The sequence below is a fragment of the Pipra filicauda genome, unplaced genomic scaffold (assembly GCF_003945595.2).
Source record: "Pipra filicauda isolate LSUMZ 115617 unplaced genomic scaffold, ASM394559v2 scaffold113_size4260070_pilon, whole genome shotgun sequence".
Classification (NCBI taxonomy): Eukaryota; Metazoa; Chordata; class Aves; order Passeriformes; family Pipridae; genus Pipra; species Pipra filicauda.
This window is the reverse complement of record NW_024103585.1, coordinates 218,125-245,275: the sequence shown is the minus strand read 5'-3', so window position 1 is coordinate 245,275 and position 27,151 is coordinate 218,125. Positions and strand designations below refer to the sequence as shown.

Here is a 27,151-nt window from a genome sequence, read left to right as displayed (position 1 = left end):
ATTACAGTGTGATGTTATAGTGATGTTATAGAACGTGTGACTCCCCTGGTGTCTTCTGACAGAACCAACAAAGATCTCAAAGTGTGGAGGGCTGAAATAGCAAGTGGGGTATTTATCATGAGAGCAGGTGTACTTCTGATTCAGAGACTGAAATGAGAAAAGGGCAGAAACAAGGAGAAAAGAAATCCTTGAGGGGATTTGGAAAAGGTGGCATCATTGATCTTGCAGTACTGAGATCAGGAGCTTATCAGAGCCATTTGTAATGATTGAACATTTGGTACTGCTCGGGGTTGAGTTAAAATAAAGGGGTTTGCCTCTTGGTACAAGCGGCATTTTTGTTATCCCTCAAACAAGGTTTGAAGCAAAGAATTTACCCTTTGTCTCTCATTTTTTTCTGCAAGGAGAAGGAATCTTATGTAGGGTTGTGGTAAGAAACACAGAGCTGTGGATTAGGTGCAGCTTTGCCAGATTGCATAAGGCTGTGTAAGACAAGACTAGACCTGGCACCTTCCAAGGGTCTGAACCTGTCTGTCCCACTGGTGAGTGCCATGGGAAGGGATTACCTTCTCCTTAGGTAACACAATTCTTTTTGAAGGCTTGTACCACCACCGATGGCACTTTTTCAAATTATCTTGTCATTCAGTGAAATATCATTCTTCTCCTGATCCTATCTACCTAGTTGTATTTTTGAAAAATGCTTTCTGGTTGAGCATTTGTATGACCTAATTTTTTTTCTTTATTGATACTCTTAAGAAGACTGCCAGGTGGGCCAGTGGAACTTTGTTCCTTGAGCCATCCATGAATATTTTAGAAGAGTATTAAAACTTGCTCATAGCATGTTGGTTTTGCAATAAAATGATTATTAAAATTGTTAAAATTCTTGATAATTTATTTTAGCTGCTTATTTTTTCTGGCAGATCCTTAAGAGGAAAGGAAAGGGAGAAAATGTGAAACAGAAAATAGCAAGTTAAAATTAATCAAATAATATTCCTGCCAAGTTTACAGTAATAAAGTATTACTATATAATGCTTTGTCTTATCAGTCATACAGAAGAATTCCTCTGCACACAAAGCATCATTCAGTTTCTCCTTATTAGATCATCTTTATAAGGCATCCACAGTATTTGTTCTCTGGAGAGCTCCTGGTATTTGCAAAATTACTTTAAATGCGTTAAATATGAATATTTCAAATTAAACTCTTTTAAAATAGTCCTTTGAGGGACTGCTGCAAGATCAGCAATTAAAGACAAAATAAGGGTTAACCATAGCTATTCCACCTCCTCTTTGACTGCTACCTGAGTTAGTTCCCAGAGTGATTCTTGGTCTCAGTTTTCCATTCAGACTGAAGTGCAACCAAAATGTGTCTGCATCATGGATTTATGAGCAGTGGGTGGTGAGTTCTCCTCCTGTTTGGTATATCTGGGCTTTAAATTACAGCATAGTCTTTCTGGGGGGGGGGGGGGGGGGGGGGGGGGTGGGGGGGGGTGGGTGGGGGGGGGGGGGGGGGGAGGGGGGGGGGGGGGGGGGGTGGGGGGGGGGGGGGTGGGGGGGGGGGGGGGTGGGGGGGGGGGGGGGGGGGGGGGGGGGGGGGGGGGGGGGGGGGGGGGGGGAGGTGGTGGGGGGGGGGGGGTGGGGGGGGGGGGGGGGGGGGGGGGGGGGGGGGGAGGGGGGGGGGGGGGGGGGGGAAACAAACCAAAACAAAAACCAACAAACAAACAAAACAAAACAATAAAAACAAAAAACAAACAAAAAAAAAAAAAAAAGAAAAATAAAAAAAAAACAGTTCCTGGTGAAAATGGAACAGATACTTGTTTCACTTCCCACTTACTGCTATATTATTGAGAGATAACTTTGCTAGTTGGTTACTGGTGCATCCCTGTTCCTAGGGAAGCGAATGTAGACCACCCCTTACAGGTCCCCCACAGAAAATTATGCTGGATGGTTCATTTTCATGTTTGTGACTCCCTCTGTATTTACTGGTTGTTGGCAACAGAGAGAGCTGATACCTTGCCAAAGAGACCCATCAGATAACCCAGCAGAGCTTTAACAGGGCAATTGTTTCACATTTTTGCTGGAATAAAGGAATATGGCTGTCTAGATGAAGTTCTTAGCCAGCTTCCTTTCATTTGTTATGTAAGATTACAGAGATTAGGGGTGCATGACACTTCAGAAACCTTTTCTTGTTCCTTTGTTTCCTAAGTCTGTGTTTAAAGGCTTCCATTAAGTAGTTTTTAGTTCCTTTCCTTCCTAAGTCTGTCCTTGTAGGCTATTCTTTCAGTGAAGGTAGTATTTAGGGAAAGACTACAAGTTTTAAATATTTTTTCAGAGGTTCAGGGAGAATAAATTTGTCCATACTGATTCTTTAGCGGTTCTTGAGCAATGCTTTCATCTGAAAGCTATCCTAGACATGTTATGCAGCTAATCATTGCTGTGGATTTTTACTGTGGATAATACAAAGGTCCAACATGCTTAAAAATTTTAGCAATTAAGATTTAATTTGATTTTAATAAAAGGTATGAGTTTCTGTCCATGTGGTAAGGTTACGCTTAAAGTATTTGATATATTTTTATAAACTATTGATTGACTGTGTATTTTATATACAGTTGTGGTTGTGATCTTTTTAGCAACAAAATTGTTATAAAAATGAGTTTTTCTATGAATTGCATATCTAGACTTATGTTAATTTAAACTTCAAATGTGATTTTTAAAACTGACCCCCTAAAACTTTTTATTTACCCTGACTTGACTTGTTTCAATTTAGCTTAAATTAGCAAGGCATTGGTTATACAGACCAAATGAGCTTTTAAAATGCTTTAAAATTACTTTGAGTGACTTCCCTATATAAAATCTTGTAACCTGAGTGATGTATTAAATTAATGCTAAATCAAAGGTTAGCGCATGAGAGCAGTCATATGCTCACTCTTGAGAAGTGAAGGGTTTACAAACAGATTTCTCTCAGGGAAGAAAAGCAATTGACACCCAATTAGTTAAAGCATATTCCGAAAGCTCAATGACTCGAGAGCAAATTACAGTTGTCATTGTGGATTTGTGAAGTGTGTTGAACCGTGATGCATTCCTTCAGAGGGAAGTTGCTCAGACTTGAAAGTATAAAACAAGCAGAGCATGTATGAGTTCTCCATGTTTCTATAATATCTGAGCTTCAATAAAATAAATTTTTAAAGTAACCATGAGGTCAATTGGATGCGTTTTTATGGATTCCTGCTACTTGTTAAAAACCTGTCGATGACTCACCAAGCTTTGAACCAAAGTGCAGTATATCAGTCCCCTTCTTCCCTGCCATTGGTGGGCCCTTGGTTCTGTAGCTGTAAGTTGTCACAGAGGCGGCAGTCTGTGCTTGAGCAAAACGACATGAGAGAACGGGTTTTGCTGCATGACTAGTAAGAGGTGGGCATGTAGCTCTGTTTCTCAGCAGGGCTTTTCCTCCTTGGAGTGGGATTATTGGTGCTATGTGATGGTGATCAGGGAAACCCTCAAGAGCAAGGGAAGTTTTCAAACTTCTCTGTTCTTTCTTTATTTGCCAATGCTTGCTATGGAATAGCCCCAAACCAGGACTTTATTATCAGTCAATCACTTTAGCAAGATTAGGCAAGAGGAGGAGGAGAACAGCTGTCCTTTACAAATATACATGAGACTGGGAAATAAGTTTATTGGTCATTTGACTCATTCAAGAAAAGACTGTGTTTTAATATGGGTGAAGCAGCACAGTTATACATTAGAAAAGGCATTACCTACTCACAACCTCCCTAAGCTCCTGAACTGGATGCTTCAGCAAGAGCAGGATCAGGATACCTCGTAGCAGTGCCCCAGCCTAATGCACCAGCCACACGCCTGGACCTGACTGACATCTTCTCTGTGTGTGCAGCACCCATGGCAGCTGGGTACCCTGGACCACCGTGCTGCCTGCAGGCACAGCAGCTGTGGCCTGGCGGGCGCGAGGGCTGCGGCACGTCTGCAGGCCTGGTGAGGCGTGGGGCCGGCGGGCAGCGCTCGCCTGGGGCCGGCTGGTAACCCCTGTCACGCGGCTTGCTTGGCTTCAGTCATCCTCTTGATTCAGCAGCTTCAGTGTGGTCCTGAATAAGGATGCTTTTCTCAACTGGAAGCAGAAACTACTTCGCGATGAAGTAATTAAATCATGCTGTTCATGAAAAGCCCTTACTGTTAATTTACGGTATTTGTCATGGCTCCCAGAATACAACCATGGAAATAAAGACTGAATTGAGAACAAAAGGAGGAAACTTATTTGAGAAATTTAAATATCAAACAAATTTCATAACAATTTGAAGTGTGTTTGCTTGTTTTAATTGTTTTTAAGGAATCCGCTCCAAGGTTCTAGGTGCATAAAGAAAAGTTGAGTGTGTTCTGATTTTCTTTCTTTGCAAACTCATTGCTCAAGAATAGTATAACAATTAAGAGCCTTATGAGATAAGCAGAATCTTCATATTCTTTCTGTTTGGTACAAGCTTTGAAAACCATGCTCTTTGTCTCCTGTAGCTGACACACAGTATAGGAAACTGGAAGAAAAGATGTAGGTAGACTCAGCCATAAGAAAAAGAAAAATCTTATGGTATTTCCTGGTATGAAACCAGGAAATCCAACAGGAAGCTCTCACAAACATAATGATAGCTAATCCTACATTTTGTGAAAAGGGAATTGAAACTTGAATAAAGCTTCATAAAATACAGTAAGGAAAAAAAGTGCATTCACATCATCTGTTACTTCTTCCTTCAGCATAAACAATAAAAGATTTTGTTTTATTTTAGAAAAATTGTCTCTCATTACCTTAATTTTACTATTTTTCAGATAGTAATAGTAAACTTCTATTAGCTATTAAACCAAATAATATTGGTGTAAATTTTATTTTATTTTTCTCAATTAGTTTGACAATCTTCTCTTTGCAGGAACCTCATCCTTCTCAAATAAGACCTGAAAGCGGTCCACAAGCGGGTGGAACCACACTTACCATCTCTGGTATAAACCTCGCCACTGGTTCCAAGAAGGATGTTCAAGTTTCAGTCGGTAGCCAGCCTTGCAATGTGTATGTAGCCTGAGTAATTAACAATACAGAGCTGTATTCTAATGAAACACCAACCTTTTCTGGCCTTAAACAAATCCATTGTCTGTCTCTCCATTACTCATCCCATGCAATGGAGTTCTGCAGGTAACATGCAGACAGAAGGTCACTCAGAGGCTCCAGCTGGAAGAAGGAGCTGTAAAAACACCCAAAGTGGGAGAATTTAGATATCCAAAGATTTCTGCAGTTTTGGCTTTCTCTGCTTGACTGACTGCTTCAAACTCACTCATGCTTTCATTCAGCATCTCCTCAATGGTTCTGTATAAAATCTTAATCTTCTGTTGCTTTGGGGATACTGCAGTAAAGGAATACAAACCTCCATAATATTGCTAACACAGTGTGTTTCCTCTTCTTTTTTTTCTCCAATCTAGCACCAAATTTGGAGACGAGATCATTTGCATTACAGGACCTAATAACAAGGTTGAAACTGTTCCAGTCACAATGAACTATGGGGGCATGGCAATTATTGTACCACAGCTGTTTACATACAGTGGGAATCCTACTGTCACCAAATTCCTGCCAGTAAATAGCTTCAGCAGGTAATGCAATGTTTGTCATAACTTCATTTAAAATTGGGTTAAAATATGTATAATATGTAATAAACCTATTATATATGGAACTGTTTGAAATAAACTTCTGTACTCTGGCCATGCACACATTTAAGTACGTAGGGTTTGTGGTCTAAATTGCAACTGATATTTGAAAGTATTCTGTTTACCTCCAAATTTTCATCCTGTTTCAAAGGTCAATCCTGAAACCAGAAAAGGCAATGAGCTTCTTATAAATGATGATGTCCCAAAAAAAGAGGTTTGAAGTATTTCAGCATGTCAGACAAATGATTTTTGCATTAGTTACAAATCTTTATCCTACTAGGATAACCTATAGAAAAAGTTTCTAATGGAGAGGTTTCTAACAGTTCTTCTATTTAGCTTTCAATAAGTGTGCTAGAAACAGAGGAAAGTTATGGTGTGTCATCTCTTTCTTTGTCTCATGAGGAAAAAGAATTATCTTCTTTGGAAATCTAGACCAGGGTTCAGTAATGTTTTTAGAAAGTATGTGCTGTTCTATGGTGGTACTCAGTAACACCCATCTGGTAACTGTTCCTTCTGGGGAAAAGCTCCCCTAGGACTAATGGGGAAACCAAAGAAATGTATAGCATTCTTGTACTTGTAGCAATACAGCAAATCATCTGTATAAAAGCCCTTGTAGCATACCTCTGGCTTTGAAAGTCATTCTGTGACCTATACAGGGACAAAAAGGAGCCTGATTCATGTTGGTCTCTGCTGTTCCTCGATATTCTGATCTTTCTGCTTAGTGGGGTAAAGTTGGCAGAGTGGGATCGTGATGTTTCCACTTGCTTTCAGTAAAAAGAATTGTAACAACATGACTCAACAAACAGAACATTAAAAATAAATTTGACCATGACTTCTCTTGGAGATATTAATACCTGTCTCCTTTAATATTGAGTACTCATTTGTATAAAATAGGATTTGGTTTTAACATTTGCTTTTTATTTTTGGTTTGGGTGATTTTGGGGCCCAGACTGTTTCTTTGATAGATTGATAGTGATTTACTCCATGGGATTTAAATGACTTTTTTTTTTCCTCTATATAAACTGAAGCCTATTTTTATGGATCACTTTGAGGTTTGCTATTCCTCTAAATCCATGTTACTTCAATGACTTTAATTCCTACTGGCAACTTGCGTGCATTCTTCTTCTTATGTGAATGTATTATTTTTTAAACAATGTGCTGCAAATGAAAGGGAGTAGAGAAGCCAGGTCCCTACAGACCTGTGGAAAATACACTATCACCTTTGTCTCTTTGTGTGTATGGTAGGCAGAATGATTTTAATAATAATATTAAAGATGTAAAGCACACAAGATTGGCATCAATGAAAAGCCAAAAATACTGGCAAAGCACTTTGTACTTTTTAAAATTCTGCTGTTTTCAAGTGATTTTTAAGTTGACATTGCTGGTTTTAAATGCTGTAGTGACTGATAGCTTTAACAAAAGTCCTTTTTGTAGCATATCTAATTGTCGTGTAGGCATTATATATAGGGTTTTTTTCAGTGGAAGTACTAGCAATGCAGGATGAAGCAGTGTATAGCTGTGATAGTGTGCCAATGACTTGACTTCTTTTTTAATTCTACCTTTCAGTGGAGGGAGAAATATTACAGTAACTGGAACCAGTTTTGAGCTCATCCAGAGTTTCTCATTGGTGGTATATGCAGAACGTCCAGAAGCAGGGAAGATAAATCAAAAAAAGGTAATTTTCTTTCTTTCCTCCCAAAGGCACTGCGTTGGATGAAAAGCTATAATCTGTTCAAAAACTGCATTGAAGTTTGCCCACTGGACTTCACTGGGCTTGGGATGAAATAAGGTTTGAACAGATTTCTTGGTCTGTTCAGGGTTTCCATGGGAGAAGATCTTGACTTTCCTACATAGCATCTTGACTTACATTCACTTGTACCTTTCTCTTCTGCTTTACAATTAGTTTCATTCAGTATGAATAAGGATAGAAAAATTAAGCTTTGAATGATAAAGTGGATGTATTTCAGAATTTGAAAGTGTTTGGTTTTTCTTTATCTTTCTCCTTCTTCCCCCCCTGCAAGTTAGAGATTTGCCTGAAACAGGACCCAAATGTAGACAATGCAGAGTATTCAGCTTTGCACAGTCAGTGCCTTTTATTTTTCTCATATCTCAATGAACCAAGTGTTATTTTCTTTCTTGCTTCATGCATATTCCACCTGTAGCAGGTTCACAAAAAGTTGTGAAAAATAATGTTAAAAACCCTTCTTGCATCTCATGTTAAGAGGGACTGACATTACCAATAGTCTCAATTTCCCACTCTTCTAATGAAGATATCACAATTTAATGACATGATTTGGGACTTAAAAGTGATCTTCTAGAAGGAATATTATAAGACTTTTTCTAAGGCTGGCACTTCAGTTTAAGACTGTCTTGTGATCCATAAAGAGTTGTTAATATGCATGTTTTGTAATATATACATGATTCAACTTTTAGAGTAAGCCAAACCCAGCTGGATTTGGAGCCATTAGAACCCTATCCCTAAAGATTTTTAAAAGAAAAACTGCCTATATTTGTTAGGCCAAATACTGCAAGAGGTAATTATCTTGATAACCTTGACTCCCAGGACAACCTAAAAGTCTATTTAGCATTCTTGACAGTGTTTTTCAACATTTCTTACCCCTCTTATTACATATGTTCAGCCTGTCGTCTTAAGTCAGCATCACATATAGCACATATTCTTGGTTAAGAGTAAAAGCTTTTCTAATCTTTTGGTTTTCTTCCACTTATATGGCAATATCAGAAATGTTGGAGAGAAGCTATCAAATTACATTGAGTCACAAAGTGAGAAACAGAGGTGATGATAGAACAAATGTTGAGGACTCCTATTAGTGTTTTTGACTGCGGTTGATGTTACTTGAAAGAGTGTCAGGGTAAAAACATTTGTATAATTGGGAATGGAGGATGTTGCTGAGTTGTTACCTTGAGTAGTCGACTGACAACTGTGAGATTTTATCCCAAAATTTCACTTAGTAATTGCATCGAATTTCAGTGAGATATTATGCAGTGTGAGTAGAAAAGAATCTACCTGAGATACTTAATGGTACAGAAGATGATAGGATTGAAGGTAACGTTAACTTCCTAATCTGAGAGGAACTTAATGATAGCAGTTCAGTGTGGTAAAGAGCCACAGAATTTGGAAGCAATGGAAACTGCTCTGTAGCCTAAGCATTTTCTGCAGGCAGCTGCTAGAACCCAATGAATCAATGATTTATTTTCATCAACAAATTTATTTCATTTTCTTTTTGGAAAATGCCTTATACTGTGTTATTTCTGCTGTATGGCAAGGATATAAATCCAGTGCTTTTATTTCTACAGTCTGAAGTTACCAACAGTTATGTACAGGAACAAGTCAGACTCTAAAATATGCATATTCTTCTTGTCTTGTTTCTTGCAGTTTTATGGAAATCTTGTTACAAGACTCAATGAAACCACGGTGGTTTTTAGTTCCCCACCAATACTGGAAGACCCAGAAAACTACAACATTACCACTGTTATTCTAATGGATCGTTATGAGTTGGTTGTAAAAAATGAGAGCCATTCCTTTGCCTATGTTGCAGACCCAACCTTTGAAAACTTTACAGATGGCATCAAAAAACAAGTTAACAAACTTATTAATGCAAAGGTAAACTTGTAGAGAGTTGGTTGCTCATTTTGTCCTTGAAGCATGTATGGAATTTTTCCTTCCTTTCTCAAAGCCTTAACAGTTGTTTGGTGCCATACCCCAAATGCTTGGTAGAGTCCCTTACCTCTGCTAGATGAAGAACATTAACAGCTCCCCTTTCCTCTCCCTGCCCCTTCTCAGAGAGAGTTGCTATCTTTTTAGCCATACTTTGGGGGCACCAGGGATGCCCTCTCCTGCTGAGCCTGGCATTTGGAAATGCCCTCTCCCAGTAGAGCTCCCAGGAACTGGAAGGGACATCTTATCTCACACAAGTCAAGGAGAGAAATCACGTAATTCCCAATCGTTCTGCTGTTCTGTAGGCTGCAGTGTGAATCACATCTGCTGCTAAAAGTGATCCAAATGGAAGGTTGCAACTCAGGATTTCTCCCAAGACTTTGCGATGATGACTTAGCTTTTTATTTTCTGTCTAGGGCAGTAACCTGAACAAAGCCATGACAATAGACGAGGCCCAGGCTTTTGTGGGTGATGAGCCTTGCAACATAAAAACTCTTACTGAAACAGACTTATACTGTGAGCCACCAGAAGTACAGCCTCAACCAAAGAAACGGCAGAAGAGAGATACCATCAATAACCTTCCTGAATTCATTGTAGGTTACCTTTTCTATAGAATTTAGTATCGTGTAAGTGAAATTGATACAGTGCTTCTTAACTGAAGTGATTTGTTCTCCAAAGTTGTTGTAGTACCATGAAGGAACTCCTCGCAGTTCTTTCTTTCTTCAGCGTCTGCCTGCTGCATAAAAGAGGCAAGAGCAGTTCCACGCTGCCACATGCCTTCTACCTTCCTTACATAGGAATGTAATGCTGTAGCTAGACAGACTGGGGATTTTTTCTTCCTCTGCTAAGCAAAATTAAATGACTTCATGAAATAAAGTGCTAGTGACCCAAATTCAGTATAAAATATTCAGAAGTGCTTCCTTTGTCTGGCAGTTTGAGCTAGAAATTCACTTGTGGGAATTGCTAAACTGAGAAATGAACCACCATCCATTTGCACTTTTTGAGACAAATGTCTGTGCTTATCCAATTAGGTGAAATTTGGACTCCGAGAATGGATCCTTGGAAGGGTGGAATATGATACACGTGTGACTGATATCCCACTGAATCTTATTTTGCCACTGGTACTTATTCCTATGATAGCAATAATTGTTATTTCTATCATCTGTTACAGGTAAGTTCCTTTAATTAGGTGCTTTTGTTGTCCTAAAGCTTTCAGGATACTACCTGATTGTTTTCAGCTCAGTCTACAGAAATTATCTTCATCTTTTTTATGATCTGTAGAGTTAAGAAAGGGAGTGACAGCTGAAAATATGTATGAGCACCAATTTATTCCTCTCACGCACACCAAATTCCTTGGTGTCAGTCAGCCCAGTCCGTCCTTTGTACATAAACACAGCAATTGGTCCCAGGCTTCCCAACTACACAATTGCAGACTGAGTTGCACACATAGCTTTTTGAAATGGCAGCTAAAGTGCCACTTATGAAAAAGATAACTTATTCTGTATACATACCCATCAGCATTTATGCTGCCTCAGTCGGCGCTGTAGGTCTGAGCTGGATGGATTTTACTAAGGGGTCATTTTGGCCTTTCCAGCTGAGATAAGTGCTACCCACACACAAACTGCATGATTAACAGAGAAATTCATGCTTCATAAAGGGCCAGAACAATGTCTGTATTTCGTTTAAGACCTACTTAGTCCAATTCTAAGGTTAATAATGAGTGCCTCATACTGTCCCTCAGAAGGAGGTGGATTTCACTTCTGTGGTACATATCAATATAGTTGAAGCATGTGCTGTACAGCCCTGATGTTCTCTTGGATGTCTGTCAACCTTCTCAGTTCAATCCCAGCCACTCTCCTGAGTGGCTTAGAGCCAGTTCAGGACATGTTGCAAGCAATCTTTGTTCAGTGCATACAAATTGAGTTTTTGTACTTTATATGTGATTAAAAACATTTTAGCTACTTCTCATTGGATTTTAAATCGTTGGCCTGAGTGTGCTTTGAAGCAGCCAACCATGATGGTGCCAAGTGCATTTACATGGAATGAAGACTTCGGCCACTGTTGCTGTTTTCCTCCTCTATTCTCTTTCTGCTGTACTTAAAAAAATAATCAAAGTCAGGAAAATTTCCTCCAGTCCTTTAGCTTCCCTCTCAGAGCTGTTCCAAATTGTTTACTTTTGTAATTCATAACTTTTTTAAAATCTTATTTCTATTTCATAAAGACGCAAGAGCCAACAAGCAGAACGAGAGTATGAAAAAATTAAATCACAGCTTGAAGGCCTGGAGGAGAGTGTCAGAGACCGATGCAAGAAGGAATTCACAGGTATGACAGAAATTTTCACTGCTGTGCATCCCCTTGAGCAATCAGAAGACAGGCTGAAGGAATGGTACTTGCTTACTAAAACTGTCTTTTGGGAACAAATAATTAATAGATCTTTGTAGTCTTCATTAATGACATTGACATAGAGGAGATATTTTGCTATTGTATATGAAAGAAGTAAAATAAAATAGGTAGCCAAGGTTATTAAAATAAATGGACAGTTTTAGTCTAAAGGAAGCACAGTTAGAAACTGGGACTAGAAACCAGTTGAGCTAGAGGTTACTTATAGCCATTAATGTGAGTGGTCATTAATATGAAGATAAGAATGTTTTGTAGTGACTAACCGTGCACTTAGTATTTAGCACAATGACTGTATGTGCTGAGTATGCACATTGGGAGATGTTTGAGACCTGCAAAATTTATTTGCAGCAATCAGCATACAAAGGGATAACTTGCTAAGCTCACAGGAAAGAAATAGCATTTTTCCCTGTCTATCGTGGGAAAAACCTTAGCTTGATTTGAGGAGCTAGCTAATTGTTCTGTGTAAATGTAGAGGCATCATCCCAGGGAAGGCAGCAGGAGGTGTGAAGGCTCAGCATTTTTACATGTTGAACTACTGATTGCAACGCTTAAATTAGGCATCTGAGTGTAAACATAGCAAATATTGGCCTAAATGATTACCATGAAATGTCACCTCATTATCTGAATTATACTTGCTGTTGGGTCATGTTGAAATAATCTCTATTAAAAAAATTACCCACATGTTTTGTTTCTAAAGAGAAAACATTATTTCATATTGACAATAGCTGAAAAGTAGGATTGAATAAAACAGCAATTTCAGGTTAGACTTGGAAATTAATTTAAGAAGCTCAGGGTATCTCAAATATTTCAGCCATGCTGAAAGCCTCAGCCTCAGCCCCAGTCGTGTTTTTTCTGGCATTTCTGGGACAAGATGTTCTTTACTTGTACCAGGTTGCTAGGTTGCTTTTTCTGGAAAACCAACTCCTTCCAGGCTCTGGACACGAACTAGAAGCAAATGTTTGAATCAAGAATTATTCCCAAATGGGCTTAATTTCAAACTGCATTTTGAACTGTAAGAGGATCTATCAAGGTCCTCCATTCCTCTCTCCACTTCTCCCATGGCACTTCATACCTGTTTCCAAAAGAAGGTGCTTTTCTCTTGCTGGGGAGAGAGTAGATGGCTACAGATTTCTGCTGCCTGTTGGGTTGAAGATACAGAAAGTACAAACACTGGGGAAGTAGAATGCACATCCAAGGAATAATCCAGTTCCTAAACTACACCCACCTTGACTGAGTTACATGAAACACTGAAGTCAAAACACATTCTAGTACCATACTGTGAAACAGTAATGTCAACAGCAAGAAGTGCAGACGATCTAAATACATGGGGCCGAAGATAGTCAAGGAGAGGAACATCAGGAAGAAAGTGGTAATGCCACAAAGAGGGAAACCAGAAGATGCTTTCTCCCTCAGCTTTGCTGAATGCTATAAAATAAAGAGGTAAATGAATGAATAAGAGCAATAAAACTCCTGAGAAAATAGGTCACTAGATTAATTAACATGGTATTCTAGTCAATCAGCAATATTGGGTAATTGGAAAGCCTTCAGGTAGAATAGCTGCTCCAAAGGATGATTCCCTAATTTTTGTCCCTTTTAAGAATTTCAGAGCTTTTGAATCCCACAGAAATGTTTCCATCAATTTCAATGAACCATTTAACCTTCTTCCTTCCTGCCATTCCTTTCCTTTCAATTAAATTAAATTAGTGTGCTTTACACTTTAAACCTTTCTTTCCTTGATTGTTTTTAAAGGAACTTTCATTACTACCTAGACTCAGAGGGTATGGATTGGGAAAAAACCAAACCAAACCAAACCAATTAAACAAATAAACAAAAATATCATAGTGTCTTTTTTTTGTTCTGTACTACAATCTTACATTCATATGTATAAACTCATAGAGATGCCCATTAAGGCCCTTTTTTGGATAGTCAACAACAAGTCATCAGTGCTAAGGGCAGTTATCCTCATGTCACCATAGGATTAACTGTGGTCATAGTTAACAGGATAATTGGTAAAAATAGCAAGAGAAAATGTGAGATGAAATAAGAGTTTTTAATGCTGAGTTGCTTTTTCTCTATTACAAGGCTCCCAAAGAGATTGTGTTGCCTAAAAAACCTGCAGGCTTTTTTAAATGAACCTTTAAACTGCATTGCATATTGCAGATCTAATGATAGAGATGGAGGATCAGACAAATGATATCAATGAAGCTGGAATTCCAGTACTGGACTACAAAACCTACACAGATAGAGTCTTCTTCTTGCCCTCCAAAGATGGAGAAAAAGATGTGATGATTACGGGGAAGCTGGATATTCCTGAGGCTAGGCGCCAGACTGTGGAGCAGGCTTTGTACCAGTTTTCCAATCTCCTCAACAGCAAATCATTTCTCATTAATGTGAGTACTGAAGTAGATTTACCTTGTCTCTTAGCTAGGCATAACTGTGTATGCAAGACAGGAGGTTTCTAAACACAACTAAACCAGAATTATTAAAAATAAGTGATGTTGTTATGGTTCTGATTCCACAGTAACCACTGCACATATATGGTATCACAGCCAGAGCTTCCTGGTGGGACGAAGAGGCAAGGTCCTAATTATGCACCAGGTCATGTAGTATGGAGCTAGTCAACATTGCAGTGGCCGTAGGAAAATGGATATTACCCAATCTGACATAAAAACTGGTATTACAAGTTTGTTTTAGCCTTTTAAGACATATGATCAGAGTGCTGATTTCAATCCTGGCTTCTTACAGGAGTCACCTGTGGGCAGCCATCTGCTGAATCTCTGCCCCCAGAGAGGCAGAGGCTCCTCAAGTGACCTATTCATCAAGACTGATGTTCTCACAGCAGTTCTGAAGAGACTTCTAATTGCTCACTCTCAAAAACTGAGGCTCATTGTCAGACACCTAAATATAGATTTAGGCTTCTAACTTTTTCTCTCTTTTTTTGTTTTTTAATGAGGTTCTAGTGCTGAGCTAGTTAATGGTAGTATTAGAGTTTCTGGCAGATGAAAGCACATTCCCAGGTGTAATTGTATTAGTGTCTTTGTAATTTGATGTAAAAGGACTGGGAATTTGGAGAAGAGTTGATTTTGTCTTTAAAAAATTGTCACAGAACACTGTTCTTCCTTAAATTAAAGTATCCTTTTTAGATAAGGTTTTAGTTAAGTATATAAACATTCCTTGGGTCAGTCCAGTGCACTCTGTGCGTATCTAGAAACAAATTCTGGGCAATATTTTCTTATAAGTAGTTTTTTTGAACTTCTGAAAACTTTTCCATTCTGCACTTAGGAGATTAATATTAAAATAATATTTCTTGTCTTCTTAGTGCAGACAAGTGTTGAGGTTCTTCAGAAACCTGCCATCTGACTTGATTCTGCATTTGTTTTCTGTTTCAGTTTATTCACACGCTGGAAAACCAAAGGGAGTTCTCTGCTCGAGCTAAAGTGTATTTTGCATCTTTGCTGACAGTCGCTTTACATGGAAAGCTAGAATACTATACTGACATCATGAGGACACTGTTCTTAGAACTTATGGAGCAGTATGTTGTGGCCAAAAACCCAAAGCTGATGCTAAGAAGGTTTGAATGATTCTCATATTTTCTGTAGGTCTCTGGTTTTCTGTAAATGTGCTTCTTTTGCAATGTGACTGTATTAAAATGCCAGCTATCCATGAAAGTCAGAAATAGCTTGGCCCAAGCATATTATGAAGACAAGCCCACAGGAGCAGCTGTTGAAGGCACAGGCAGGACTGCTGGCCACAGATTTCCTTAGTCAAATACTGTAGTGCAGGAACACTTACCTTAGTTCAAAATATCATATCGAACATTTCATTTACTTTTTAATCTAACCTTATTTCAAATGATCTAGCATTTATACCAGGCATCATGTCTGTAATGAGCACATAACAATCAGCTTGCATTGTGCTTTCAGTGAGGGCTTGCTCTAGTGTTTTAACCCATTTTTTATCCTAAATAAATTGCAATACACTTTGCTGTGTTTATGTTGTAGCTTTGTAATCTGTAGGTTATTTCCCAGTAACTGCACAACTAGGTTAATTTTTTAGCTCTTACAGCGTAGACCCAGTTTAAGGTTTTGCATAAAGGATATGCGATTTTCAGCAATGAGCTGAAGGTACGCGGGAATGATGAGCAATACAAAGCACTTATCCTAGAGCAAGTATATGCTTTCAAGGCTCTATAGGGAAATCATTACATTAGGAGAGTGCATGCAGTTAAGCATGTAAGAATGTTATATTTCAAGCAAGCAATGTACCCTTACCATACTCAGGATTGGCTATGTTTTTTTTCAGGTCTGAAACGGTTGTTGAGAGAATGTTGTCTAACTGGATGTCTATTTGTTTATATCAGTACCTCAAGGTAAGAGTAAAAGTCTATTGCCTGTGGGTTTTTTTTTTTTTAATCAGTAATACTTAAACATGCTGCATTGAGTATATCTTTTGGTTTTGCTTTATTTCGTGTTTTCTCCTTTAAACAGGACAATGCTGGGGAGCCTCTTTATAGGTTGTTCAAGGCTATCAAACACCAGGTAGAAAAAGGCCCAGTGGATGCTGTACTAAAGAAAGCCAAGTATACATTGAATGACACAGGCTTACTGGGAGATGATGTAGAGTATACACAATTGGTAAGCAAAGCATGATTAATAGATTACAAAATCTTTTCTATTTTAAAATTAATTCCTGTAATGTTAAGTCTGTACATAGTTTTCTAGACTACTGTGAACTGCATAGAAAATCTTATCATGGGCAGGACTGTCAATAGTTTGACCAAAACAAGAATCCAAGCAGGAAAACACAATTATAAAGTATCTTCTAAGATAAAATCCAAATCCTGCCACTGTGGAATCCATTTCGATAAATCCCTTTCATAATTTTCAGTCAGTCTGAACAGTGGCTAGGGTGTTTGGCTCTTCCCTTTTTTGCATCTAAATTCACTGCTAATTGATTTTAGCAGAATTCTTGCGCTACCATTATTCTTGAAATTCAGGTTATCTTTCTTCCTTGTGATTGCTGCTGGTCAGCATATCAAACATCATTATTACTATACCAGGATGAGCTCCTCTGCAGTCCTGTGAGATGGCTCTGCAATCTCCAGAATACTTTATGAACTTTTTTCTGCATTTGTTCCTATGTAAGTCAAACTCTCCTGAACATGGGTGTTATAGTTTACCTTGGCTGAATGCCTCGTGTCCACCAAGACTCCGCCCAACCCCCCCACAGAGGGAAAAGAAGGAGGGAAGGGGGGAAAGAAAAAAACTTGCAAAACCGAGACTGCTAAGGCAGTTTTATTATGTACAAAGAGTAGAAAAAGAGAACTATAAGCACTATGCACACAGGGAAGACTGACAATAAAGACTACTTCCCCACAAAAGGTGTTTTCCTCCTCCGAAGAACAGTGTCTATCTCGCGCAACTGTCCCGGAAGAGAAGGAAGGAGTTGTTTCCTTCTCATCTCTCTATAGCTGGGCTGATGTAACATGGTATGGAATAGCTTATTGGTGAAATACACATCAAGTGACCTATCCTAATTCCATTTCCCTCCCAGGGAGAGTTACAAACCCAACTACAATGGGCAGCCAAACTGGTATTGAAAGGTGTTTATTTCCACTTAGGGAAATAATTCTCTACAGTGCTGAGGGGAAGTTGCATCTACAGGCAGTTCTGGAGACCTGCGTTACATCCTCCAAGTGGGATAAGTGGACACTGCTGCCAAGGAAACTCCCCCTGTGAGCTCTATCACCCCCTGAATCTGATCACCAGTGCCATGGTCCCGTTCTCTTCAATTATGTATTCTGCTTTGACTTAATTTTGTTCACTGACAGAAATTTTCACCACTTTTTCAACCATACTCCAGAAAACAAATTCACTGTCCTTTTAAAAAAACTGAAGCAGCCCACTCTTTAGCTTTTCAGGGAGTGTAAAATCTAGTTTTACTCTTTCTGATAGTCTTACTGGTTTTCTTCAGGATACAGTGTACTGAAAGATGCACAGACTGTCCTTCAGAGACCAACACAGGATTTTTTTTTTTCTTTTCTGATTTCTTTTTACTGACATGTTAGGAATCATTTGTAGTTGTCTCCAACTGAGACATATATGCAGTGTGGAAAGAAAAACTTAAAAAAAACTTTATTAAGTCCCATTTGGAAAAAAAAAAAATCACCATTTTATATATTCTGAAGGGATGCTGAGGGGAGGGCTGATGTGAGGAGGTTGCTATGGGACTTTCACTTACGGAGTCACCAGACTGTGACCTAGACTGCCTGCAGGAAGAGTGTCATGGGCAAGAAGAAATATTTTAACTTTAACTAATATTTTGGCAACTAGTTGAGTTATCATCTTTATATCTGAGCTGAAATTGGCACCCACAGAAAACACGCTGACTGGCAATGCTGGCTATAATTTCTGTTGTGTTAAAAATTGTGAGAAAATAATTTATTTGCACACTACATCATGTAAGACTTAATGGCAGTAATTCTTTCTTCAGTCTCTTTCTTTTCACAAAAAAACCCAATGCCTGCAACTAAGCTAAATGAATCAGTGTGAAAGCAGAAAATTTGTGTATGCAATCAGATGTGGGCACAACAAGCATATTAGCCAGATATTAAACATTATAACATTGTACAGTAGCAGTATTTGGTCCAGACCAACAGATTTCCCATCAAGTATTTTATGTGTGTGCATGTATGGAAGATGATGAGATATATGCGTATATATTTGTGACAAAATATTATGAAGGGAGGTACTATTGCCATAACTTATTGGGATCTCAGGCACGATGATGATGATATGGTAACTGAACAGTTAGGGAGCATTTGTGCACCAGTGTAGGTTAAAGCATGAGTTAATTCCTTCACTTCTGCCTGAAAGTGAGACAAGGTGGGAAAGTACAGCACAGAGCAGTTGTCTGCTCTCTAATTGTTCTTATTTAAAAGATGAATCTGTTTTGCATCACTGGTTACACTGACATGCTGCATACTGAACCAGCAGCAAAATCATGTCTAATTACCATAAAGCTAATAGGAAAAGGAAGGTGAAATCTCATGATTAGTTTGAGAGTTCTGTCAAGGGACAGTGCAATCATGTTTAATTTGACTGCCGTATGGTGTAGCTTTTCTACTGATTAAAAATACCAGCTACGCAAGTTTATTTTTGAGGTCTGATATGATAAATTCAGGCATTATGGTTGGCAGGACCATATGTATCTGAGAGCTGCCGTGCTTTGGATGTGCCTGGATTCCTAAGCTACTTGACTGGTAAAAGATTCATGACAGCACTGAACTGTTGTACTGATTCAGCTAGTCAAAGAAAGAGGACTTTCATAACATGTACTTGGTTTTGTTGATGTTTTTTTCCTACTGTGGAGGTTTCCTGGCCATGGTTTTCATGTTTGCTTTTGTCTATATTGAAACTGACACTTATATAGCAAAGCTACTTTCAAAAAAATCACTCTAGATTTAGCAAATTATAAGCTTTCAAGAAATTCTCCTTAACATAAAAAACCATGTCAATACTATCAGAAAACAGTAATATTTTAGAACTAGCATTAGCTACATAGGTGTATTTTTTTCTGGGAGCTATTAGAGTTATTGTGATAATAATAAGCAGTAAATGAGGTTTTCAAACACCAAAGATGATAGAAATGGCTTTTACATGTACATATGTGTGTGTGTGTGTGTGTGTGTGTGTGTGTGTGTATTTAATGAACATTGGTCACAGGAGGCAAAGTAAGGGAAGCTGAACAACTCACTATCAGTTGAGCCATGTTAAATCACCAGATGTACAGAAGCAGCCTCAACTTTAAAACCACAACTGCGAAGACAGCATAAAGAAAGGCAAAAGCACACAATATTCTAGGAGTTCAGCAAAGTGCAGTTCAAATGATTATTGAGAACTCAAGAAATTTGAACACTGCATTACATGGGCTTTTTTATGCTTTTATGTTTGTGATTATCAGTCATTGGTCCAGGTTTTTTGTTCTCGTGTCCTTCTTTATTAAACTCCCAAGACTCAATAATATTAGCATATGACTAAATCTATTCTGTATCTTTTATGTTTTGCCTTAGTGGCCGGAATTTCTAATAGCTGGTTGGTTACATAATAGCAAAGTATCCTTCAAATAATCCCTCAAATAATCCATACTTCTATTGCAAATATGTGTTGCTGTGCAATAATCATTGCACGGTGAATTTCAGATACTGTTAGCATTTAAATCACCCAGAAAAACAGATGCAGAGGTAATTCAGCACTGAATTGTCTTAATAATCATGTACATTCTTTTCTTTACAGACAGTTAATGTATATGTGCAAGATGGTGGAAACGAATCCATACCTGTGAAAGTGCTGAACTGTGATACTATATCACAAGTAAAGGAAAAGATAATAGACCAAGTCTATCGAAATCTGCCATGTTCTCAGTGGCCAAAAGCTGAGAGTGTAGTTATTGGTAGGTAGCTCCTTGTGATACCATATTGAACAGGTGAGATGTGTGATTTTATAGTTTCTCAAAAAATGCCTGTAAGAGCATTTATTGCTTGGATTTGGTTTGGTTTGTATTTTCTTAAAAAAAAAAATTCATTGTATTCATGTTCAGCTGAATGCAAAAATACAGCATGTTGCAGCAATCTTAATATGCCTTAAAAATGAATGCCTTCTTACAGAGTTATTTTTCCTGACTTAGAATTTCGGTATACTGTCATTAGTGCAAAGAGCCTGTTAATGACTGTTAGCACAAATGTATTCATGTCTGACAGAGTCAGTATCTCAGGTACTAATTAATGTGATAATGACAGCATGGATAATTAACTGATGGAGAAATAATGATGCAATTTCAGAAACTGGTACTGATTTTTAGTTGCCTTTATGATGGTTATTCAAAAGAATTATAACTTACAGGAATTGCACTTTTAGTAGATGATGAACCATCTAGCTTCTGAAAATCATCCTCCTTGAAGGCTTTCAAAATAGCTGTTCTCTTCTTGAGAAAAAAAAGAAATGGTGTTACTTAAAAAGGCCTAATTATCTCATAATAAAAGCTCCAATTAATAGTTTTTTTCAATATCTTCATTACTTCATTAATCTGAAAGTAGAAGATGGAATTCTTGCTCTTCAGGAAATCCTAGTAAAATCCCTAAAAATGTCTTTTCTATTCCACGAAGTCCTACTCTATTCATGGACTGATAGCAGATCTTATATATTTATAGTATTCTATACAAAGGAATTTAGCTTTTTGTGGAAAATAATCAGAAGTCATATGCATGATTAGGAATAGTTCATGCAAACTTCTGTAATAAAGACCAAAGGATTAGGCTATAAAAACCACACATTTGGGCATATGCTAAATTACTTCTCTTAATATTCCACAATGTGTCAATGGTTCTGTAAAACATTCTTCAAGTAGTTATTTTTGCATTGTTAAAAACTGATTTTTCTCACTTTAATTACCCCTTAGAGTGGCGTCCAGGTTCTACTGCACAGATCCTCTCAGACTTGGATTTAACATCCCAAAGAGATGGCAGATGGAAACGTATCAACACTTTAATGCATTATAACGTAAGGTGTTTCAAAACAGTTATTTGCACCTGTTAACTGTTCTCTAGTAATAAATAAAATCCTTGTTTGTTTTTAGAGAAACTTCAGTGCTACATATAGGTTGCCCAGATAAGTTGTGGATGTCCCATCCCTAGAATTGTTCAAGGCTGGGCTGGATGGCGCTTTGAGCAACCAGATCTAGTGGATGGTGTCCCTGCCTGTGGCAAGGGAGTTGGAACTAGATGACCTTTAAGGTCCCTTCCAACCCAAACCATTCTATGATTCTGTGATAAAGAATCAAAAGAAAAACACAGGGCTTGGGTCTAGGCAGTAGATGCTTCAGAATGTGAAAGGCTGGGTCTAGACATATTGCCTAAACATCTTACATGAAAACACACCTAATGCCACCACTTTGGTTCCCTCATCATTGCAGTATCCAAATCTAAACTCCCCTTTGAACATTCAAAAGCTCCTTTTGCTACTTCTCATATTCATCTTTTCTCTCCTCTACCACTTCCTACCCCTGAGAATTGTCCTTGTCATTGCTGTGCTGCTGAATAGATTTTGGGTTGGTCTGGTTTGTTCAACAGCCCAGTCAGGAGAGCAGATGTTGACGGTTTTGTACCGTCTGTTTTAGGTTTCATACTGTGCACTCTACCACACACTTGCAATCCACTTATCTTTCCTTCATATGCTATTTATTGCCTTCCAGCAACAGATACCCTGATTAGAAAAGAGAGAAGTTGGTTGGTTTTCCCTCAGAAAACAGACAGGTCTGATTCTTCATGATAAACCTCATTTTTGTACAAAGAGCACCCACACCAGATTGAGGAGCCACTTAAGCCTTGGAGATGCTCCTAATATTTCAGTAATCTCAGAGGAGGTGTTGATGGGATCTCTTATTAAAGGAGGGGGAGGCAGTCTGTTCTGAATTGCAGTCAGTTTCCCAAGAAGCCTTTGAAGGGCAATGTTCATCGTAGGTCTAGATTCCCTGCAACAGACTACAGAAACCACAGTTTATGATTTAAAAAAGACGTTCAGTAGGGCATGCTTCTTCTGAAGAACATCTCTGTGTTTGTATTTTCAAAGGTCCGAGATGGTGCCACACTCATCTTATCGAAAATGGGAATTTCCCAGCAGCCAGAGGATAATCAACAAGATGTCCCAGGGGAAAGTAAGTCTCTCGTGGCTTCCCTACCTCTCAAGATGACTAGAAGTCAAAACCCACATAGAGAGAGTGATGCTGCTGTCTTGATCGTGATTATCAAGCACTTCTATGATGCTACATATTTCCCACCAGACTATACAGGGTTTATTTGTTGTGTGTTACCCACTGTACACTTGCAATAGTTGTCTTTGCCCTCATTATAGAAGTCTTAAATACTGAGACTTTAACCATAATTTCTGTGAGTCCATACCCCAACTTAACAGAAAGCAATCTTATTAAACATTTCCTTGCATATTTTATTTTTTAATCACACTACATTTATAGTCAAACTATATGTTTCATCTTCCCAGAGCTTAATCTCTTTTTGTCCTTTCTGCATCCTTTACTCACTTTCCTGTTCAAATTTCTTCCACTTCTTATTAGACTGAGAATTAAATGCAGTGTTCTTGGTGAACCGCGGTACAGACTAGGTCCCCTCTCTGTGATATAATGGATCTGATGCAATTTTTTTATTGCATTTCTTACAACTATGTTGCCTTGCCTCTATACAGTCATATTTTGTGTCTCTCTCCCTTTGAGTGATGTTTCATAAGCTATGTCTTTTTCAGGGCTTTTTGATTGACTTCATTCATTCCATGCATTTTATCTCCTTAGATGCAGTGTTTTTCACAATTCCTTTGTTCTTTTTGAGGTTTGCAGTCCACTGTAAGTTAGTGTCAGGAATTTCCTCATAATGTTTCTTCTCTTTCACATCACTAATGCAGCTCATATAATTCTTGTATTGCTGTCTGCTACAGTATGCTGGACTTCTCAACACAGAAGAAAACCTGTTAGCTTGCAACCAATCTTTTAAAGCTTTTACTTTTACATGTTAGTGTTCTGTCTAGACCAATTTTCTATATCTCAAAATCTCTTGAGACACAATATCCCTTACAGCCTCAAATGCACTCAGATTTTTATGGAAATATTTACTTGTGAATTTATGTTCTTTGTTACATGTATTTCCTTTACAGATTTCAGATGTTCAGTTTCTTTGGTGTTCTTTTATCTTTATATTCAGTTATTTTACAGAAAGTAGAGGTTAGATTTATGGGACAAAAATTGTTGAGCTCATTCTTCCTCCTATGAACTTATTTGATGACCTTTTCTGTGTAGCACTGATTGTAAAAGCCATTGCTTTACATAGTCATTTCATTCCTTTAAACAGATTGATTGATCTTAGATTTAGTAGGTTTCAAGGGCTAGGCAGTCAAACATGTTGGAAATAATATGCCAGAAACGTACATTTTTCAAGAAGATGGGTCTCAGCTGATAGCTCTAACACATATCACTATTTAGCAGCAATGTGCAGACTTTCATTTCATTTGTTTTGAGTGTTGGACAGGAAACTAAGACAGGCAGAATTACTTGCTGTTTACTTGTTACTCTGTCCTTCTGGGTTCTTTCTATTGAGACTTTTTCCAGCAGAAAGATGAGTCTTCTAATGGTCATGCCTACACCTCTGCTGCTATCTCTCACTCCTTTACTGCAAGTGCCTGGCACAGCTGGCCAAGCAGTGACTGTTCTGTCACAGCAGGTGCCAACCCAGCATGTTAACTTAAAAATCTATCCAGTTCAATACAGAGGGCGGTGGAGTGCAGCCAGGCAAGGAGCTGATTCCTAGTCCCTGTTCAGTTTGGTTGCACTGATTGCTGAGGCCATAGTCACCTCCCCTCTGAAAAGAAGGGGGTGGACCATGAATGGAGTCTGGTGGTGCCCCTAATTGCTTTGCTTTCTTAACAGAGAACAGTGGTCAGTCTTCTGTTCTTGACCCCCAGTCTTCATACTCCTCACCCCTTTACTCTTGTGGCAGGCAGTAGAGGACCAGATCACATGTTTTTGTTTTTTTTGTTGGATTAGGTTTTTTTCTTTCCTCCTTCTCTACAATTATATCATTGGATATTATTCAGTATGATGAAGCTCTTTGAACAAACATGATCTGTACTCCAAGGTGAATTCCTTAGTTATATATGTGGCATAACAAGTTGTAAAGGAAAAGCAGAGTTCTGGGGACAGCGCTGTCACACAAGGTCTTTTGTACACAAGAGAAAAGTCTGCAGAAAATTCAGATCCCCAAGTGTCAACACTTTCCACCATGTTTCTTCTCCACACCCCATCTTGCACCATGGTACTGTACAAATTTGGAATGACAGCATTTCGTGCCAGTCTACCCCATTTTCTTTAGCACCAAAGGGTCCCCAGAGCTGTCTGGTGCCAACTTGTTCTGTTGAAAAGCTATAAAATGTTACAAAGATAGTGCAAAGTGAGAGCCTGCCATGACAGTGATTTGTGCATAAAAGGGAGAGGAGAGGATCAGAGGCTTCCTCTCCCACACATACATTTTTATATGACACAGGGATTTACAGGGTTGGAATAAACAGAAATTCTATCCTGACTTTGTGAATGAGGCTTGTGATGAAGTGGATTTCCTTTTCTTCAGAATCTCACTAACTTGCACCTTTTCCTTTGAGAAGTGTCAGCTGAAGCCATTGACTGTCGGCCAAAGTATGAGGTTTTGCACAAAAAGAAAATGTTAAACCATGTTCAGAGATACTGCTCTAAAAGCTGGCATTGCTTCCATGCTGCTTTTAATTCACAGATTATAACAGGAAGACACTAGAAGCTGGAGGTTGTGACAAATTAAATGCAGCATCTTTTGCTTCTGGAGACAATAAATGCAATTACTAATTTGCATCAAGATGGAGAGTGGTTTCAGTGTTTTTGTACTAGTATTTCTTTACTGAACTATAAACAAATGCAACACATTTTGTTATTCTGGGTGTTTTCTCTAGGTTTTGGGTTGGTTTATTTTATTTTTACTTTTCTAATTCTGAATAAAAATAGACACAGGGTTGCAGATCAGAAATACTGCTTAGCAGATCCAGGAGTGCAGCCCTTCCTTCACCTCCATGAAGCAGTATTCATGGGGTGGAGGAGACTGGAAGGAAGATAATTTGCTTCAGGTCACACAAGGGGAAAGGGGCTGCATTGCCTGTCATGATCTCATTTGCCTTCACCATGTTTACATCATGGTTCATACCACTATAATTAGTCATCATAGTCTATATTTGCCATTAACTCTTCCCTGTCCCCCCACAAATTATTTTATATTGGCCAAAGAATGCCCAAGGGCCAAGACAAATTGTTCAGGGGGGAGCATTTGACCCAGCGGCACAACCTTCTCCCTGCTTGGAACTTGATCCATAGTATGGCGACAAAAAATGAGGTGTTTTCCCTATCTTTTATTTTCTTCACTTCTTAGTTTTCCATTGGGGAAAATATTATCTGACAGAAATGTTATTTTCTCTTAGCAACCATTCTGCTGACATGTTTTGTTGCCCCATGTTCTGAATTTCTCTTCCTCTGTCTTCCTACTATTTATAGCAATGAAGTGGGACCTTTGTGTTGCAGAAGTTCATCTGTTTGAGCTGTAGTCTCTTAATCGTTACTTTCCAAAGAAAATACTGCTATTCCACTAGTAGCCAATTCTGCTGTTGCTAAACAAACACAGGACAAATTAAACTGCTTGTAAGAGCCAGTAATCTCAGTGGAAACCCCTCTAGTTGTTTCCTCTTCTCTCCAAAGTTAAACTGAGCCATATACCATCAGGAGAACAAAGAGAGGATAAATTCCTTTGAATCAGAGGAAGCAGAAGTGTACCAAATGACTGACATAAGACTGGAAAATAGTTTCTGCTCTAACCGTGTGATTTGATCTGTTAATTTATAAAAGTAAATAACAGGGATTGCAAAAGAAATTCCAGACTTCAGGCCCAGCAGCAGTTCTTACTGTACTGGCAGGTGATTGCCATGAATGGTATCAATGGCAAAATCACAGCTGTTCCAAAATAAAGTGATTGCTTTTATTTATTTCTGGCTTCATTCACAAGAACTTCCAAGTTGAATTAGGGACCCTCAAAGGACAATGTGATTTAATATGGGATTTATACTTTTTTCCTACCTTGTTAGAAAGAAGTAGAGGTCCCGGAAGACTGCATAGCTATTGATTTTGATGAGGATATATGAAGTAGATTCGGGCAAAAGTGTCAGCTTAGCCAGATTACATAAAAATGTTACTTTCCCCTGCAATGTAAAATACTGAGCACTCATGAAAGCTTGGAAATTCAATGTTGCTGTTGAGGAACTTAGTTAATAAACTACTATGGTCAAAATTAATGCAATTAGAAACTGATATTTTGTGCTGTAATTGGGATTCAGTTATGTTAGAGATGTATATTAAGGCATAAAATTTAGCAATAATGCAAAATAATTTGTGCAGTGGGGCTGAATCACAATTTTTATGGGAAAAATAACTTTCACAATTTTTATGGGAAAAATAACTTTCACATTTTTAAGACGTCAATGATTTTAAATGTACTGGTTCAATAACTCCCACTGGAAAAGCGCCATTGATTTTTGGGATTATGCCAAATAGATAAAAAAGTTTGAGATTTAAAGGAAGAACAGGCAAAACCAGGAAATTTAAAAGTAAGTTTGTGACACAGAAACTCTTCAAGGAATATTAATTGCAAGTTAAAACAATTGTATCATCTCTTTTAGAACTCTTTATAACAAAATATTCTCAAGCATAGAGTTTCTCTGAATAATAATGTTGATGCTGAAGTGCAAAACTCCCTTTATCTGCTCTG

At 38.3% G+C, this 27,151-nt stretch overlaps 1 protein-coding gene across 6 annotated transcripts in view; it reads left to right on the top strand.

Moving 5' to 3' along the window:
• Positions 1-27,151, top strand: part of PLXNB2 (plexin B2) — a 259,621-nt gene that overhangs the window by 220,439 nt on the left and 12,031 nt on the right. For all 6 annotated transcript variants that reach the window (XM_039383554.1, XM_027742588.2, XM_039383552.1 and 3 more), the window contains 14 exons: positions 4,919-5,055; positions 5,463-5,630; positions 7,251-7,359; positions 9,079-9,306; positions 9,777-9,953; positions 10,392-10,531; positions 11,582-11,682; positions 13,921-14,150; positions 15,150-15,331; positions 16,063-16,129; positions 16,248-16,394; positions 20,055-20,211; positions 21,217-21,317; positions 22,386-22,470. In XM_039383554.1, the coding sequence (XP_039239488.1) occupies positions 4,919-5,055; positions 5,463-5,630; positions 7,251-7,359; positions 9,079-9,306; positions 9,777-9,953; positions 10,392-10,531; positions 11,582-11,682; positions 13,921-14,150; positions 15,150-15,331; positions 16,063-16,129; positions 16,248-16,394; positions 20,055-20,211; positions 21,217-21,317; positions 22,386-22,470 (2,029 nt within the window). The remainder of the gene's footprint in view (positions 1-4,918; positions 5,056-5,462; positions 5,631-7,250; positions 7,360-9,078; positions 9,307-9,776; positions 9,954-10,391; positions 10,532-11,581; positions 11,683-13,920; positions 14,151-15,149; positions 15,332-16,062; positions 16,130-16,247; positions 16,395-20,054; positions 20,212-21,216; positions 21,318-22,385; positions 22,471-27,151) is intronic.